This window comes from Hippocampus bargibanti, linkage group LG12 (assembly GCF_051943395.1).
Source record: "Hippocampus bargibanti isolate YZ-2025 linkage group LG12, ASM5194339v1, whole genome shotgun sequence".
Taxonomy (NCBI): Eukaryota; Metazoa; Chordata; class Actinopteri; order Syngnathiformes; family Syngnathidae; genus Hippocampus; species Hippocampus bargibanti.
The window spans coordinates 7,507,804-7,526,853 of NC_142745.1; the positions used below are offsets into that span (position 1 = coordinate 7,507,804).

General features: G+C 40.2%; 1 protein-coding gene across 2 annotated transcripts in view; it reads right to left on the reverse strand.

Annotated features, from left to right (window-relative positions):
• Nucleotides 1-1,602: 1,602 nt before the first annotated feature.
• The window catches only part of LOC148890265 (low-density lipoprotein receptor-related protein 1-like), a 112,073-nt gene continuing 94,625 nt past the window's right edge, over nucleotides 1,603-19,050 (reverse strand). Inside the window, exons 69-90 of one of the 2 annotated variants that reach the window (XM_089009518.1) lie at nucleotides 18,110-18,216; nucleotides 17,896-18,028; nucleotides 17,063-17,185; nucleotides 16,851-16,973; nucleotides 16,567-16,707; nucleotides 16,358-16,495; nucleotides 16,163-16,282; nucleotides 15,232-15,500; nucleotides 14,967-15,148; nucleotides 14,108-14,214; nucleotides 13,243-13,362; nucleotides 12,972-13,148; nucleotides 12,758-12,898; nucleotides 10,941-11,114; nucleotides 9,220-9,381; nucleotides 8,944-9,127; nucleotides 6,712-6,819; nucleotides 6,543-6,616; nucleotides 6,365-6,458; nucleotides 6,211-6,249; nucleotides 4,259-4,403; nucleotides 1,603-2,179 (exon numbers count right to left, since the gene is read on the reverse strand). In XM_089009518.1, the coding sequence (XP_088865644.1) occupies nucleotides 2,039-2,179; nucleotides 4,259-4,403; nucleotides 6,211-6,249; nucleotides 6,365-6,458; nucleotides 6,543-6,616; nucleotides 6,712-6,819; nucleotides 8,944-9,127; nucleotides 9,220-9,381; nucleotides 10,941-11,114; nucleotides 12,758-12,898; nucleotides 12,972-13,148; nucleotides 13,243-13,362; nucleotides 14,108-14,214; nucleotides 14,967-15,148; nucleotides 15,232-15,500; nucleotides 16,163-16,282; nucleotides 16,358-16,495; nucleotides 16,567-16,707; nucleotides 16,851-16,973; nucleotides 17,063-17,185; nucleotides 17,896-18,028; nucleotides 18,110-18,216 (3,002 nt within the window). In that variant the 3' untranslated portion in view covers nucleotides 1,603-2,038. The remainder of the gene's footprint in view (nucleotides 2,180-4,258; nucleotides 4,404-6,210; nucleotides 6,250-6,364; nucleotides 6,459-6,542; nucleotides 6,617-6,711; nucleotides 6,820-8,943; nucleotides 9,128-9,219; nucleotides 9,382-10,940; nucleotides 11,115-12,757; nucleotides 12,899-12,971; nucleotides 13,149-13,242; nucleotides 13,363-14,107; nucleotides 14,215-14,966; nucleotides 15,149-15,231; nucleotides 15,501-16,162; nucleotides 16,283-16,357; nucleotides 16,496-16,566; nucleotides 16,708-16,850; nucleotides 16,974-17,062; nucleotides 17,186-17,895; nucleotides 18,029-18,109; nucleotides 18,217-19,050) is intronic. The other variant, XM_089009519.1, reaches the window with a different exon arrangement.

Below are 19,050 nucleotides of genomic sequence, written 5' to 3' on the forward strand. Positions count from 1 at the left end.
GTACTTATCTCTGAATTAAAATACAAAACATATACAAGTCAGTAAAATAACACTTCCTTACACGTACTGAAAAATAATAAAACATTGTCGCCGTCTTTCAGGATAACTGCAGCTATTGAAGATCGGTGTTACATGCATAAAGAGTATGACTGACACATTTCTGACAGAAGCAGCATTTTGAGCGTAAGGACAAGAGTGGTAGCATTAGCAGCAGCGGGGAGGGTTTGGTATGGGGGCGGGGCTCACACCAGGTTTGACAAGGGAGGTTCGACAAAGCTCAACGACCACACGAATACCAAATTACCTTAATGCACTTAAAAGACAGTCGTTACAAAACGGTCCACTGAAGGTAAAAAGCTAGCTCATGACTGATGTTTTAAAAAAGGTCCATTCGGATCACGGCTTCATCTCAAATGAAGCTTTTCCTCACCTTCAACCAGAGGAAGACCCTGTTAAGTCACGTGATACCAACTCACCATGTGTGCTTTGGTCCTCCCAGTATTAACCAGCTGAACCATGTTTGCTTGGGCACATTCGCAACACCTGCCTGGAATGTTTCACCTGGGAACAAAGTCATCATTCTCCAACATAGACTACTGATGTCTGTGTAAGCTCTCAGTCGTACAGGAGCGGTCCATCGATGAAAAGGTTTCTTCAGCCGTCATCTGTACTTCTTTGAAGGTGTCGGACGTTTCGCTTCTTATCCAAGATGCTTCATCAGCGAACTAAAGTCTTATGCTGGTAGTTTTGGCCCTCTATATATCCCTACTGTCCAGACGTGGCGGTGCCGGACTCTACTATGATTGGTCCCTGCTCTCAGGTTGGGGGGAGCAGAGGACTACTCCTTGCGGCTCCACTGATTACTCCTATTGCCCTGATTGATGACTCCTATTGTCCTGCCTGAGTATGAGGTCTACAACTGGCCTGATTTTCCCATTTGCTCTGGTATCACCTCATCAGCATAACTAAGCCTATGTTGCCTAAGCAGTCTGTTATACGAACGATCCTAATTGAACCTCACCCCACCATGGCCGTTTAGTGAAGGATTTTGCTGTTTTATGAAAATAGCTTCTTTTACTCCCCTTTCAAACCATCTATTTTCTTTCGCTAAGATTTTAATCTCATTGTCGTCAAATGAGTGGTTGCTAGCTTTTAGGTGCATATGGACTGCCGATTGAGGCCGACTAGTATTATCCCTGCGATGTTGATAAAGTAGATATAGAGGGCCGAAACTACCAGCATAAGACTTTAGTTCGCTGACGAAGCATCTTGGATAAGAAGCGAAACGTCCGACATCTTTAAAGTACAGATGAGGGCTGAAGAAACCTTTTTATCCATAGACGACTGACTTTAAAACCAGCTCCAGCTGCCAAAAGCCATGTCATTAAAAAAAAAACCACATTGGCTTCATATCCGACCATGTAGCGCTTACAAAATACCATCAAATTGGATTTCTGTGCAAGGAAGACGACACAATCATTTCAAGACCACAAATGCGGATCTTGTAAAGATTCCTCAGCCACACGACATCCGCACCAATTTGGACAACTTTGAGTTTTTGTCATTCCCTCTCAAAGTCCACACAAACAACAAACAATTGGCACTGGTGAAATGGAAACTCTTTTTTTTTTCTTGAACTTCTTTTTTTCTCTCTTGCTCTCTATACAAGTCATAAAAAATAATGGAAAAAAAAACAAATTAACTGCTCCGATGCTAACAACTTCTAATTTTCCATTTCATTTTGCACAGAGGTAGTGGCTATTTAAGGTAAAAGGGTAAGGGACATGTGTAAATTAAACATCTCTCATAGAAAATGTTACTTTTGACCAGAGGAATCAAACAAGAACAAAATATAATACTGCAATCACATACAAAAGTAGTCCTTCATTTTTGTACATTTTATACAGTGTCCACACTTTTTTTGGTCATTTTTCTGTCCGGCTTTTAATTATTATTATTTTTTTAATTCAGGTGTTTTTAGTTTTCTTCACTAAAAGGCAAGAAGATGTGGTGCGTTTGGAATAGCGTGATGGGCAACCTATGCCAGCGGGTCCACGAGCGGCTCCTCCTCTCCGCGAGACAGCAGCTCCTTCTTCTCGTCCGTGCTGGCCAGCGAGTTGTGACTGTTGTGGGCGCCCATGTATAGCGTGGCGTACACTGGGTTGGTAAAGTTTGTCGGCTGGGAGGAGTTGGACCATGACAGAAAGAAAAAAAAAAAAAAAAAAAACATCAGATGCTATGTAGATTGAATGAGTGCAGTTTATGGTAACATATCGTAAACACCGACTTATTATAGGAATATGAAAAAATATATACAGTAAAGTCTCGTTATATCGATATTGGTTATATCGATAGTACTGCTTATTACGATACTATTTCTATGAACGCAAGGAGAAAATTTACATGCCGCAGGATCGGATATATTGATAGTCCGGTTATATCGATATATTTTTTCTGACTCCCGAGAATATCGATATAACGAGACTATTATATCCGATATATATATGAGACTTTATATATATATATATATATATATATATATATATATATAATAGATATATATATATATACATATATATATATATATACATATATATATAAATATACAGTGATACCTCGGTTTACGAACCCCTTGGCTTACGAACGTTTCGATTTACGAACGTTACATTTATGAAAATTTTACCTCGGCATACAAACTTTTTTCAGACACGGAGATGCCTCAATGAGTGATGTGTCGTTTGCGAATTAGCCCGTTCTAACAACAAAATGGCAGCCGACTGTTTTTGTCCTCTATTCGCCGCCCCTAGTCTTTGGTTAAAGCCACGTGATTGGTCAAGAACGCAGCAATGAGGGGTGGGGGGTGGTTTAAACATTAAAGAGACAGGCAGGCGACAGTGAGAGAGTTTTAACTTTGATAGTTAAAAGGCAGAGTGTCGACTGAAAGGTTAAAATATCCCATCAATCAGGCTCCACAAACAACCCGCACAAGCCATCTGTACACTTTTGGCAAAAAGCTATCAACCCAGCTAAACAGAACACAATTGATGAAGAAATAGATACAATTATAACAGAGAAAGCACCTACAAGGGATCATTCCTCAAGATGGTGAAAAGAGAAGGTTACGTTCCTCATCAAGTGTTTAATGCTGAGGAAACCGGCCACTCCATTCTATCAAGCCATCAACGACCATCACAAAGAAAATTAGAAAGTCGAAAATTATGTTTTATAGGGACCTGGGAACGGACTATTCTCATTTTAATGGTTTCCTATGGGAAATTAATTTTTGGGATACATACTTTTCGCCTTACACACTGTCACACTCACACACTGTCATTTTCTATCTCCAATGAGTTCTGAAGCAATTGGCGCAATAAAAGTAGATGATGGAATTGATCCTGCTGCAATGGTCAGCCGTAACATCATCATGAAATTACAAGGAAACAATTTCCATTGGAAGCCACCAAAAAGCCATTTAACTCCTTCACTGCCAGATGTGCAAAAAATGTGTCCACTCCAGTGCCAGGGCTTTTGTCATTGTCACTGGAATTCCAGGACCCACAGAATATTGAGTTTTAGAACAACGTAAACATCCAATACAGCGTAAGAAACCTTAGACTATCTTCTTTCATCAGAAAAAAAGAGTTAATTCCTAAATCATATGGGTCTGGAGTTATATGAGCTTGAAGTGAGGGCAGCTGTCCAAAATATAATGGTTTATATAGCGCTTTAACAACAGCTGAAGCTGGAACAAAGCGCTAACAAGGAAAAAGGGGAAATGCAGCCCCCTTGTGGAAGGGAAAAATATTGCCAGAGGCTATGTCAGGCGCTTTATCGGCACCCAAGCATGAAAAAACAAAACCCGAACAAATTCGGGATTGGCGCTCTACGTCATATTTTCAATTCCCGAATAAATTCATGAATGGCAGTGAATGAGTTTAAAAGCAAAAGTTTGATTGATGACTTTTGCGGCTTTGTAACACCAACGGTAAATACTTTCAGGTAAAAGTCTGCAGTTGAAGCCAAAAAGATGACAATTGTGTGACTCGGGATGTTCAATAGCACTTTGTTTTCAAACTGATACCAGTATGAGTATCTTGAAGTACTCACCAATACTCTAATTATAGGACTTTCAATATATAAATGTCACTCAACGCAATGTCCCAAAATGGTAAACAACCCCCCCCCCCTTATTTTTTTATAACTTTTTTTTTGCTATTATGCCATTAGGCTACCAGATCGGCCTTTCAACACCGTGTACCTTGTCTGGATCGAGGGTGAAATCTGCGTCGAGCAGCTCCCCTGCGTCATCATCGGGCTCGCCCTCGTAGATCTTGTAGGCGGGGTTACCGATTTCAACATTCATAGCCCCGTTGGTCATCCGTTGATGCTGGAAGCCCTTCGCTCTACACGACACACATGCAAGGTTGTCCACATATAACAACAAGACGCAGTCAAGGCGCCTGTATACATCCATACAATGAACAGGGGCGGAATTCATGGCGTCACGTCCAAACCAGACTGAAGAAAAGCAAAAGCCACAGCACGGGCACAGACACAAACTGAGCATTCGATTAAAACCCGGAACCGATTCAGTTCTCAGCGCACAAAATGAACCATCATCAATCCTAGATGACATTGCTAGCAATTAAATCACCACTGAAATGCAGTAGGGATGAGCATTGTCAAACTTGACCCAGCAAAGAATTTTGCTTCAACTAAGATATCATAGTTTTCATTTAAAATTTGATGTTCATACACAATCGCAACCAATTACTAGTAATACAACAACATAAAACATGCTATTAAAATGTGGATTTTCAGCAAAGCCAATTACCAGTTAGGAATTTCTATTCGGTTTAAATTCCATTTTCATGTTTGGAAATAAAGAAAGCAAGCTTTTTAACATTTTCCTGAACATTATATGACTTCAAAGGCTGTTTGAAAGTCTCTCCTGGGATAAAACGCAGAAATGGGTCATTAAATGAGCTCACTTGAAGGCAGCAAATGAGAAAAAAAAATATATATATATATAATAAACACATATAAATATAAAACATATATTTTCAATGGTCTCGCTTTGTCCAAAAGACCTTTGGGCCCATAGAGATGTTATTTAATAAAAATAATAAATAAATAATAAATCAGCGCAGAGTGCGAATGCATATGATGAATTGTCGCAGCTTGGAATTGAAGCGGATCTACATGTGACAGGAGACGTGAGACAATCTCTTTTCATCAAAAATGAAATGCTACAGCTTTGTGTTTGCTTTCAAGATTTAGCTTGTAGCAGACGTGCATATTTCACCATGACGTCCCTGATCCACTGGTGACAAGGCGGCTTTGATCTTCATCTTTCATTTAGAACTGCTCCATGCCACAAAGGGGTGCAGAAAGTGTTTAATATTGAATGACTGTCTGTGTCTTTTGTGTTGTTATATTATGTTATTTAGTTTTTTGTCGTTGTTTTGACTTCAAGTTGGCGGCGTGAGAGTGGCTGCCTTTACAGCAGCTCCTGTATTTTGTTTTTTCTACTTCTTCCTTTCCTTTCCCGTTACTTTCATCCCTTTGCTGCTGTGAAATGTACATTTATCCACTACGAGACTAATAAAAGGCTAATCCAATCCAAAAGCCGAAAGCCTATAATTCTATCATATATGGTTCTGTTTTGGTCCAAATGGTACGGATCAAAGAAAACAAAATATGTTGTGACTACCGCAATATTGTCGACGTGCTTCACCACAGACTGGTATGACATATACGACGGAGTCAGCTTTACATCTGCCTCAAAAATTTCAGAACTGGACACATGGTCTTTTTTCACTTCTGGATGAACTGTGCCATTGAACAATAATATTATTACTATTAGGCTATGACAAGGTGGTTCATAATAAATCCGTGCATTTCTACATGACAGCAAGAGCATGAGAAAAGTGACATTTTGATGCTAATCCGATACGGTCAATGATTTAAATGCTCATCCCTACTGTGACAGCATGGAAGACATATACAGGACTACAGTACACACGAACAGATCTGTTCGTCGCAGATCTGTCCTCCGGTTCCCAAAGAAACAGATTAAACAGGAGAAAAACAGAGAATGATGCTACACGGATCACAGGACCAAACACTGCACAGCAACTAAGACTCATGGATAAGAGGCAAAGAGTTGGATGTAGATCACATCACCCCCACTCCCACCCCAACTGTTACCGATAGCGTTTGGAGCCAGTTTTACTGGGCCGGCTAGACCTGAGGAGCAGAGGAGATGCCATTACAGTGTAGGAGAGAGGAAAGACTGTGGGAGAAAAGGGGAGAAAAAAAAGCTTCTTTTGGATGGGACGCCTTTGAACTATGTGTGACTCACCCTCTCATTCTTCTCCTGTACCAGATCAAGGTTCCTACAGCTAGCAAAACCAGCAGGAGAAGGAGCAGCACAGGGATGACGATGGAGGCCGTTCCTGCACATGAACACACACACAAAATATACAGATTGAGACAATCAAAGTACAGGATTTAAGTTAATACAGCATGCGTCCACTTACGCCCTCCTGAGCTGGTAGAATCTTCAATACTGGTGATTGACTCACAGCGATGCCCCGTCCATCCAGAAGAACATCTACACGCCCGCACAAACAAAGGAGTAGATACATACAGCTAAGTGTACCACTAGCGTGTGTGGTGATGATGAAAATTTCAACAAAGTTGACTCGCCTGCACTCTGGAAGGTGGGTGAGGGGATTGATGGAGCATTGGCCGTTGGCGCAGTATTCATTTGTATCACATGTGTAGCAGCTGGGCTGGATTCGTCCGTTAGCACATCTGTGGGGAACGGAAAGGTGTTATAGGACTTAGATTTTGTTCATACATTTGTTCTTGTGCTTTTAAATGCAAATACAGACACTCCCCAACTTACGAACGAGATATGTTCCGAACAGTCGTTCGTAAGGTGAATTTGTTCATAAGTTGCATCAGTGCTATATTGTGTATGTTTAAGGCTTATATAAGTATGTCTAAAGGACAACCGACGCCTCCGGACAAGTTGTGTCCATAATTTGTAAAATCAATTGAGCGTATTTCACAAAGATTCCACGGCATATAGCTATATTTTACGTTTTAAGACTCACGCTGAATATTCAGGAGGTCTTGTTTTCGAGTTGATGACGATGCCTGACGTGACGTCACGTATGGAACACCCTGACCGAGAAAGCGACACACAATGCATTTCGGGTAATTTGTTTGGTCTGAAAACTTCGTGTTGATGGCGAAATTAGAAGGAAAACATAAATAATGCGATGGTGAATCATTGTGTGTTCCACCAAGACTACTATTTGATACTAGTTGACAAATTCCCAGCAGACAAATCAGCCCATTTCCAACGGAGCTTGGGCGCCACCTTGTGCATTTTCGGGGAGCTACATTGTAGTCCAGACGCCTCAAAATGATACAGGAAGGACTTCTTTAATCGATTGCAAACATTTATGCTTTCCTCTTCAGAACTATTTGAATCATATTCATAACTGGATGAGTAATAAGAAAGCATCTTCTCCTAATCTGAAGCCATTGTTTTGATTCTAGAGCAAGGCAAGACATCCTGGTGTGACGTCACGAACAAGGGGGCGGGACCTTCTGAAACTCTGCATTTCCGGGGTCATTTTGAAGTAGTTTTGGGACACTTTAACTCAATTTTAATTGGTGTTTCGCATTTGACTAAAAATATCAGCCTGTGTGTTTTGGGTATTTAAGAAGCTATAAAACGTTTTTCTGACGTCAGTTAGGAAACAAAAAATTTGTGTTGGTTGTCCTTTAAGGTTTATATACGTATGTTTAAGGCTTGTATAAGTAACCTGTATTGGTTTGTACTGAAAAATAAACATTTAATAAAATACATGCTCTATTCAGATATGTACATATACAAATGGAGAGAATACAATATAAGTTAGTTAGAGAGAGAAAAAGAGAGCTCTCAGAGCGCCTCACGTCAGTATTAGCGGGGGGAAAGAAGCATTACTCTGAAAAAGGCACACAATACCAAATCTAACCTACAGCATCCCTGTCCGAACATTTTTCGACATACCCGCAAAAATGTATGTATGTACCGTTGTTCGTAACTCGAATGTTCGTAAGTAGGGGAGTGTCTGTACTGGATAATGATGGCTACTGAGAATTTTTTTTTACACGAAGCATCTCTGAAAAGAAAAAAAAAATGGCCTCAAGTGTCGCTCTTACAGCAAAAAATAATAACAATAAAAAAACACTGCTACTCCAATGCCAGCAAGCACTGTAAAGTTTTATCAATACTGTGAAAACCGGTCCTAAAAAATGAGTATGAAAAATAGATGACTTAATTTATATTAAATTAAAATGGCAGTGTATGAGTTAAATAATGCATAATATATATGTGTTCAAAATAAAATGTATTAATGCGATTAATCAATACAAAATGTACCCCAAAAATCTTTTCATTTTAATCAATCGGTAGAGCACTGAATCATGTAAACCACAGGTGTCAAAGTCAAGGCCCGCGGGCCAAATCCGGCCCACCACATCATTTTTTTCGGCCCGTGAAAGCAAATCAAACTTGTTAAATTCCATGATGACTGCTAAAATCTGAGCCAAATTTTCACATTTTTGGATGTCAACCACAATAAAAGTCATTATTCTTGACTTCAGATTTGAAAACCAGTTATTCATGAATTTGCTGTGTGCTCTATATGTAATATTTGAAGGGATTTAAACATTCTAATGGGTTCCCCAAATTCATAACGGCCCTCGAGAGGAAACCATAACTACAATGTGGCCCGCGGCAAAAAATGACTTTGACACCCCTGATGTAAAAGCTTGATGGGCCGGGTAACAGAACGGAGTGGGCCACAAGCGGCTGGTCGGCCTTGATGTACACTCCCAGAATTATGATGAATCATTTCTTCCTTCTGAGCTGCTTACCGGCAGGTGAATTCCCCCGTGGATGTAAACCTGTCCTTGGGGATGCACTCTCCGTTGCGACAATAGTGACATTTGTCAATCTCACAGATGCTGCCAGTGTACTGAGGCAGACAACGGCACAGTTTGGAGCCATTTGCACTTTGTAGACATGTGCCTCGGTTCAGACAGTGTCCTTCACAGCTTCCTGGATACACATAAACACACATGCAGCTTATATAAGTGACCCGTTTCTGAAACCATATGCACATGTTGAAGCTATTAGACCACCACACTCACTATACTGGCATTGGTCGCCCAGGAAATCGTGAGGGCAGCTGCAAGATGGTTGGTTCCCAGCATTGACGGTGCAGTTGCCTCCATTCATGCAGTAATTCTTACACGTGTGAAGGTTACAGTTCGGCCCCGTAAACCCTGGCAGGCATCGGCAGGTCGGCGAGCCTGTTGACATTTGCGAGGAATTAAATATACTTGAAAGAAAGAATATGTATGTGAAGAGGAAATAGTGGATTATTTATACAGCGAGTGAAACATTGGTGAGGTATGCTGTTGGGACGGCATCAGGGATTAGCTCGAAGCCTTTTTCTTTATCCAATAGTGTCAGATATTATTATTATTATTATTATTATTCCAGCAGCTCAAGTATTTTGTTTTCTACGTTCACTCCTTTCATCACTTTGTTGCTGTGAAATGTACATTTCTCCACTGCGAGACTAATAAAGGCAAATCCAAATAAAAAAAAAAAAAAAAAATCATTAACTCATTCACTGCCATTCACAAATTTATTCAGGAATTAAAAATATGACGTCGAGCGCCATTCCCGAATTTGTTCGGGTTGTTTTTTTCATGCAGTATTTCCCTTTTTTTCCATGTTAGCGCTTTGTTCCAGCTTCAGCTGTTGTTAACGCGCTATATAAACCAATGCATAATGTATGTATTGCATTGTATTTTGGACAGCCACCCTCATTTCAAATATATATAACTCCAGACCCATATAATTTATGAATTAACTATTTTTTTCTGAGAAAGAAGAAAGTCCAAAGTTTCTAAAGCCGTATTACATGTTTATGTAGTATGCGTGGCAGTGAATAAGTTAATTATTATAATTATTGTAACAACTATAATTTTGGTGTGATTCTCAACATTTTTTGTTAACTCATTCACTGCCAGACAATGTGTAAAAATGTGTCCACTCCAGTGCCAAGGTTTTTGTCATTGTCACTCAAATTGAAGGAACTGCAGAATATTGAGTTTAAGGACCACATAAACATTCAATTTAGCGTAAGAACCTTACTCTCTTCTTTTATCAGTAAAAAAAGAGTTCATTCCTAAATTATATGGACCAGGAGTTATCTCAGCTTGAAATGGGGGGGGGGGGGGTGTACAAAATCAATACAAGCATTTACATACATATTGATTTATATCGCGCTTTAACAACAGCTGAAGCTGGAACAAAGCGCTTACATGGAAAAAAGGCAAATGCTGCCACCACGGTCTGACCAGAGCTTTATAGGCACTTCCCGCAAAAAAAACCAAAACCCGAACAAATTCATGAATGGTGATCCACAGTCACACTTTTCAATTCCCGAATCAATTCGGGAATGGCAGCGAATGAGTTCATGTTTTTGGTGATTTTTTTTTTAGCCTCTCTCTTCCTCCCCCACCTGTCATTCATATATGACACTGTATATTATGTCTGTTTTTCTGCTCATCTGCATTCATCTTTTTTACCACCCATGGTGACACTTTTTTTCAAAATGTTTCTCCACCAACTCTTTGCTTTCACCGCAGATCACACCATCATCACAATGTAATCACACACCGCGGTGATTCCAGTCCAAACTCATCTCTGGCTTATCTGACACTATTAGAAAGAGAAAGGGGCTTAGAGCTAATCCTTGATGGAGTCCCGACTCCACAAAAACTCTTCAGTCACACCAAGAGCATACCTCATTACTGTTTTGCTCACCGTCATACAATGATCGGATTCTGCTTCTTACCTGTTGGAGAAGGTGTGCACGTCCCTCCATTCTTGCAGTAGTCTCTGCACTGGTCAATCTCACATCGATCGCCTCCATAGTTGGGCTGGCAGCGACATTTGGGTTGCTTGTGGGCGTTCAGGAAACAACTGCCGCCATTCAGACACTGGACCAGGCAGGGGCCGCTCGGAGGCGCTGTAGCAATAATCGGCATATTATATTAGTTGATAGCTATTTAGCATTGCTAATCACACTACCCTGGCAACTGACTAGTGTAAATTAACATTAATTAAATCATTCATTGCCAGTGTCCACTCCAGAGCCAGGGTTTTTGTCATTGTCACTTGAATTCCAGAATGCACAGTTTTAGAACTACATAAACATTCAATACAGTGTTAGAAACCTTAGACACTCTTCTTTCATCAGAAAAAAAATAGCTGATTTCTAAATTATATGGATCTTGAGTTATATGAACTTGTTTCTATTTATAATTGTATTTTATTTATTGCATTCTATTTGTGATTGTATTTTATTTATTATAGTACCTATGCTTGTCTGTGACGGTAAAGTGTCCCTGAGAGCTTTGAAAGGCGCTTAAAATGTAATGTATTATTATTATTATTATTATTATTATTATTATTATTAAAATACAATGCAATACACACTGTACACAATGGTGTATATGGTGCTTTAACAACAGCTACAGCTGGAACAAAGAGCTAACATGCAAAAAAGGGAAATGCTGTCTACTTGTGGAAGGGGAAAAACATTGCCAGAGGTCTGGCCAGCCCTTTATCGGAACCAAAGCACGAAAAAACAAAACCCAAACAAATTCGGGAATTCCCAAATAAATTCATGAATGGCAGTGAATGAGTTAAAGGACAACCGACGTCACTTTTTTGTTTCTTAACTGACATCAGAAAAACGTTTTATAGCATTTAAAATACCCAAAACACGCAGTATGATATTTTTATTCAAATGCAAAATACCAATAAAAATGACTTAAAGTGTCCAAAATCTGCAAAAAATTGAGCTGCGAATTGGGCATTTTCAGAAAGTCCCGCCCCCAGTTCGTGACGTCACGCCAGGACGTCTTGCATTGCTGCAGAATCAATACAATGGCTTCAGATTCAGTGAATATGCTTTCTTGTTACACATCCAGTTATGAATATGATTCAAATAGTTCTGAAAAAGAAAGCATACAAGTTTGCAATCGATTAAAGAATTTTTTCCGTGTCATTTTGAGGCAAACGGGCGGCGGGGAATGTCACACCCAAAAATGGGACCAGCTCCCGTGAGGAATGAATCAGCCCGTTTCCACAGGCTGATAAATTCCTTCCATGGAGCTTGGACGCCCTCTTCTGGCGGCTTTTGGGTGCAACATCAAGGTTTTCAGACAAACAGTACAGCAAAATACATTGACGTGATGAAGGACTGCTACAATGTGTCTTTTTGTCGGTCGGGGGGGGGGGTCCTTTCATGACGTAACGTGAGGACTCGTCACCAACTCAAAAACAAGACTTCCTGAATATTCAGCGCGAGTCTTAAAACGTAAAATATATATATATATATATATGCCGTGGAATCTTTGTAAAATACGCTCTGTAGAAGTCATTTGAAGCCATTTTACAAATTATGGACAGAACTTGTCCGGAGACGTCGGTTGTCCTTTAAGTAATTAATTAATTAAGACATTAATTAATTTAAGAATTAATGTGTTTATTTGGGGGGGGGGTGTTCTGAGACTGCCGGCCAATTTGCATAAAAGCTGCTGTGTAAACCACATACATAATATTCAACATATTGGCAACATTGGTTAAATATGTAAATTAACTCACAGATCGGAGACAGCGTGGGGGCGGGCTGTTTGACGCAAGTCCCGTTGTCCAACGTGTGTCCGTTAGGACACGTACAAACGGGGCCACTAGGACTCAGCAGGCACAGCCATTCACATTTCTTTCGGTCGCAGGGATTATTCACTAGAAAATACACACCGTTTACAATAACGTCATACTTTCTTCTTCAATTGTCTTAGCTTTGCGGCAAACTCACTCTCTGGTTGCTTATTGTGGTGGTACAAAACTAAATCCGTGGCGTGGTTCATTCTTGTTGTCAGGTTTTCCACGTCACCCTTGCCGAATTTATTGACTCGGAAGACGTGATTGTGGATGTAGGTGATGCCGTAGATGTAATCTTCAAATATATCAATACTGAAGGGTTGATGAAGCTCTGCGTAAGGAAGTAAAGGATGAGGGAAGTTTAATATTCATTAGTGCAAATGCATATTCTGTTCAAAAATACAAAAACAAAAGTGCCACTCAACTATTCTTGATGCTATTCACGGCCACGACTGCATCACTGCCGTTCAGCCTGACGCTGCCAATCAATGACAACTTTGCATCGGCCCAGTACAGGCGCTGATTGAAGTGGTCCACGGCTAGACCTGTGGAAAAACACAACAAAGTTACCAAAGATGTAGATGTACATGTATTTAAAGGGCAACCGACGTCACTTTTTTTGTTTTTTAACTGACATCAGAAAAACGTTTTATAGCATCTAAAATACCCAAAACACGCAGTATGATATTTTTAGTCAAATGCAAAACACAAATAAAAATGACTTAAAGTGTCCAAAATCTGCAAAAAATTGAGCTGCGAATTGGGCATTTTCAGAAAGTCCCGGCCCCAGTTCGTGACGTCACGCCAAGACGTCTTGCATTGCTGGAGAATCCAATGGCTTCAGATTCGGAGAATATGCTTTCTTGTTACACATCCAGTTATGAATATGATTCAAATAGTTCTGAAGAGGAAAGCATACATGTTTGCAATCGATTAAAGAATTATATGTGCCATTTTGAGGCAACATTGGGGGAAAATCTGTCACAAAAACATCTATAGCAAAATACATTGACGTGATGGAAGGACGCTACAATGCGTCTTTTTTCCGTCAGGAAGCGGTCCTTTCATGACGTCACGTACGGACTCGTCACCAACTCAAAAACAAGACTTCCTGAATATTCAGAGCGAGTCTTAAAACGTAAAATATAGCTATATGCGGTGGAATCTTTGTAAAATACGCTCAGTAGAACTCATGTGAAGCAATTTTACAAATTATGGACACAACTTGTCCGGAGACGTCGGGTGTCCTTTAATTGGTGGACGTGGTAGTGAATGTATGATATACTTTACCAGTTGGCCACTGAATATTTTCTTCCACCAGCGTCTCTCTCATGCTTCCATCCATGGCAGCGGTCTCAATCTTGGGATGGTTTCCCCAGTCTGTCCAATACATTTTCCTAGAACACATGTGTCAAAGTCAAAGGCCGGGGGCCAAATCTGGCCCGTCATATAATCTGGCCCACAAAAGCAAATCAAACTTATGAAATTCTGTGATGATTGCTAAAGTCCAAAGCAAAATTTTAAATTGTCGCATGTAAACCACAATAACAATCATTATTTTTTGACTTCAAATTTGAAAACTAGTTATTTATTACCGTATTTTCCAGTGTATAAGGCGCCCCGGTGTACAAGGTGCACCCCCAATGAATGGTGTATATAAAAAAGATTCCATATGTAAGGTGCAACGGTCCATAAGGTACACGTTCAATGAATGAAAAGGGTTTTCCAAATACAACATAAATATATAAAACTTTTCCAAATATAAAGAACACCACATTATAAGGTGCTACAGTAGAGTTATGCAATACTTCTACAGGGGAAAATAGAGTCGGTGGCTGCTGACAGTAGTACCAGACCTGTTGTGGCTCAATATTACTTCACATATAAGGTGCACCTACGTATAAGGCACAGGGTCATCTTATAAAGAAAATCAAGACTTTTGGGTGGGCCTTATACACCGGAAAATACGGTAATATGTATGGAATATTTTAATGGCTTCCCCAAATTCATAACAGCCCACCGAAAGGAAACCATAACTACAATGTGGCATGCGGCAAAAAAAAAAAAAGACCTAGAGAATGACATGTCATTGATATCACTTATGTTTAACAGCCTTCCAACAAAAATGAGCTTCGCCTTCCTTCCTTACCCTCTCGGAGGGTCAACCACAATGGCATAAGGCTCATCAATCATGCCCGAGATGAGCGTTTTGCGGAGTTGCCCTCTGCTCAGCTGAGCCACCTCAATGACGTCTCTACCGGAATCGGTCCAATACAGGTTTCCCGCCACCCAGTCCACAGCAATACCTCGGGGCATCTTCAGATCGGGGATCTAAATGCAGAGAGCACCAAAGTCCGATTACGACAAAAATAAACTGCTTGTCGTCAACTAGTTTGGTAACTGTATGTCTTCACCTCCATATTGGTGAGCCGCGATTCCGTTTGCCGCTGGTTCCGGTTGTTGATCAGTGACGGTGAGTAGAAAGAAGGCAATTTATATAAAGAGATACGCCCCGTGTGCCAATTGGTCCAGTAGATGCGGTTTGTCTTGATGTGCAGATCCATGGCATCTATGCGCATGTTGGCACCGCCTTGGAAGATTTGCTCATAACGCCAGTTTGGCATTGAGGGATCCAAACTGCGGATTTCATTGTCATCTGCGATGTAGAGCACTTGTCTCTGAGCTGGGGAGAAAATGGATAGATAATACAGCAGTTGATGAAAAGGTGAAAAATGCATTCATTATATTGTCAGATTTTTAATTTGCTACATTGGTTTCTTTGATACAAGAAAACAGCATTCTCAAAAATGCCAATCAATCTCAATTCAAATGCAATATTTTCCCCAAAAATGTTATCAATGGAAATAAAAACAAACAACTGATATAAGGTACTGTATTTTCTGGTGAATAAGGCGCAACGGAGGATAAGGCGCACCCCCAATGAATGGTGTATTTTCAAACTTTTTCCATACACATGACAGTAATGCGCACATTCAACGTTTTTCAAATACAATACTGCATATAAATCTATAAAGGTTTTCCAAATATAAAGCACACCACAATATAAGGTGCTACAGTAGAGGCTGGGGATGCGCATGACGTCTTCTACAGGCGGAAATGGAGGCGGTGGCTGCTGAAATTAGTTTGCGAGAGCTGTTGAGGCTCAATATTACTTCACATATAAGGCGCAGGGTCATCTTTGGAAGAAAATCAAGGCTTTCGGGTGCGACTTATACCCCTGAAAATACGGTAAATTGCACAATTGTGCACACCCTCATAAAACACTGGCTTGGTTTCATAATTCATTTCCCAATAGAAGGTATACCGTAGTAGTCCGATACTCACTGTCAGCCTTGCAAGTGTCATTGATTTTGGTGAAGTACTTGTGGCAGCTGCATTTGTATGAGCCCTTTGTGTTGTTGCAAATGTGGGAGCATACTCCAAACTGCCTGCATTCGTTCTTGTCTGTCAACAAATGAAGGAAAAAGTAGTTGCAAAGCATTCATGGAACATCACCTGGGAGCAGAGCGGCAAACGCACCTTCACATCTGTTACGCCCAGAAGACTGGAAGCCTGGTTTGCAGGAGCAAAATGAGCTTGTCCCGTTGACCACACAGTGAGCTTCATCTCCGTCGCCACACACTGTCCTGTTGTTGCGGCAGTCATTCAACACAGTGTCTGCAAGACAACACACTCACAATTAGAAACCGTCCCCCAAGTCTTGGCATTGTCGCTGTGACGAGGTCTACCTTTCTTGTTGCAGTTGATTTCATCAGCGCCGTAATCCTCACAGTCGTTAAAGAAGTTGCAACGCAGAACGGAGCTGATGCATCTGCCATTTGAACACTGGAATTCATCTTTTTGGCAGACAGGTGTGGATGGAAGAATCTCTGCAGTTGCAAAGTTCAAGAGAAGTTCATACAGACTCTTTTTTTTTTTAAGAAACCCGCCAAGGTTTAATTACACTAGCATGCTGGGAGGGTTCAAAAAACGCATTGTACTTTAAACTGATATTAAATGACATTAAACTCACGGCAGTTGATTTCATCACTGTTATCCCCACAGTTGTTAATGCCGTCGCAGCGTTTTGAAATCGGCAGACACACGCGATCATTATGACAGCGGAATTGTCTCGTGGGCGGACACTGGAATTTCACTTAGAGAAGAAAAAAAGAGCAGCTTTCAGGAAGAGAAATGTCTGTTTCCAAGCTGCCCAAAGGGAGAGTGCCAATATGTTCTTCTTACCACATTCCTCTGGCTTTTCATCCGAATTGTCTCCACAGTCATCCTCGCCATCACACTTCCAGCCCAGTGGTTTACACAGAGTGTTGTTGCACTGGAACTCTTCCAGTGAGCAGTGTCTTCCCACTGAAATTGGAAAAGGTCTGATTGTGCCATTTGATTTCACATTTGGGCTATTTAGTGATTCTCAAGCCGTGTGCTGTTATTGCTCAACTATCTATTCAGGTGACTTATCGTAAAGAGCAGGATAATTACAGAAGATATCCAAAGTTGTCCAAACATTATTAGGGAGCTCTGTCAATATTTATAAGAGGGTATAAAACACTTATTGTATCAATATTGTCTGAACAAATACTTCTGGTCATCATAAATAAACAAACAAACAATCAAATAATCAAACAAACAGGCAAACAATCAAAATAATTAATCATAAATGAATAAATAGATGAATAAATAAAGAAATAAACAACAATAAATAAATAGCTCGCTAGCTTTTTTAAAGCTAGCTAGATAGCTAGCTGAAAAACGATCCATCCATCTATTTATCTGGCTAGCTAGCTAAAAAAGCTAGCTAGCTAAAAAAAGCCAGCTCGCTAGCTGAAAAAGATCTATCTATCTATTTATTTATTGTTGTTTATTTCTTTATCCATCTATTTATTCATTTATGATTAATTATTTTGATTGTTTGCCTGTTTGTTTGATTATTTGACAGACAGACAGACAGACAGACAGACAGACAGACAGATAGATAGATAGATAGATAGATAGATAGATAGATAGATAGATAGATAGATAGATAGATAGATAGATAGATAGATAGATAGAGTGTTTCTAACCATCAATGTCACATTTTTCCTCATCGCTGCCATCCATACAGTCAGGGTCAGCATCACAGCGCCAGCGGATGGGGATGCAGTGGCCGTTTTTGCACTGAAACTGATCACTGTCACACTTGATGTCACAACCATTCTGGACCAAAACAAAACAAAAAAGTTCAGTTAGCATTGTTGACTTACAAGTGGTTAATTGTAGGAATTGTTGAGCAATAACCTCATCTGAGCCATCGGCACAGTCGTGGTCGCCGTCACATTTCCAGCGACCGGCAATGCAGCGGCCGTTTGTGCAGGAAAATTCGCTCTCTGAACACTGCCGAGGAACTGAGGGAAGAGTGTTTAGAGAGTTTAGAAGGCTGAGGTAGAGATACATGTGAAATGGGAAAGAAAGGGAAGTTCAACAAAAAAATAAAAAATAAAGCACTGCAAATAAATAATCAAGGTTGCTGTCTGTTGAGCATCAGGCGGATAATTACAATAAAAAGCGGCTTCTTTGTTTCAGGAATGACTAATGGGGAAATGGGGACGGGACAGCACACTGGAAACTATGATACATGGTGGAGGGTTTTGCGGGGTCTGTTGTCAGGGGGAATGGGGGGAGGGGGGTTGAAAGAGGGCAGAAAGGACAAGTAGCTGAGATTCTTAAACTGAAAGGATGAAAACACCTACCTCTTGCTCACAGCAACAGGCCAGTGTGAAATACAAAATAGATATGAGATGAGGTGAGATGTGAAAATGAGCAGAAGACTGATTCAAATGGAATCTCGTCACCGAGTGAATCAAACGGCAAAAACTGTGTGAAAACGTGACATTCATTGATAGTGGCACTATTTTGTACGACAGTTGGATTCAAAGTACAAAATGAAGGAGTACAGGTGTGTATTCAGGTCTTGATTGCGTGAATGCAATCAAGCTAACGCTATTTTGTTTGTCCATTTTTTTTCCTGACTATAACTCATTTTCAATCAAGCGCACAATAGTCTCTTTCATGGATTAAAAACATAATAAAGGCCAGCATTGCATCTTTTTTGGAAATTAATGATGCTTCCCAGAATCCTGAAAATATTTTTTTAAATCAAATACATTCATATTATACCCTTTCCTTAACAACGCAGATCTATCATTGTGAATTTATTCAGTAAAATATGCATATTTGAA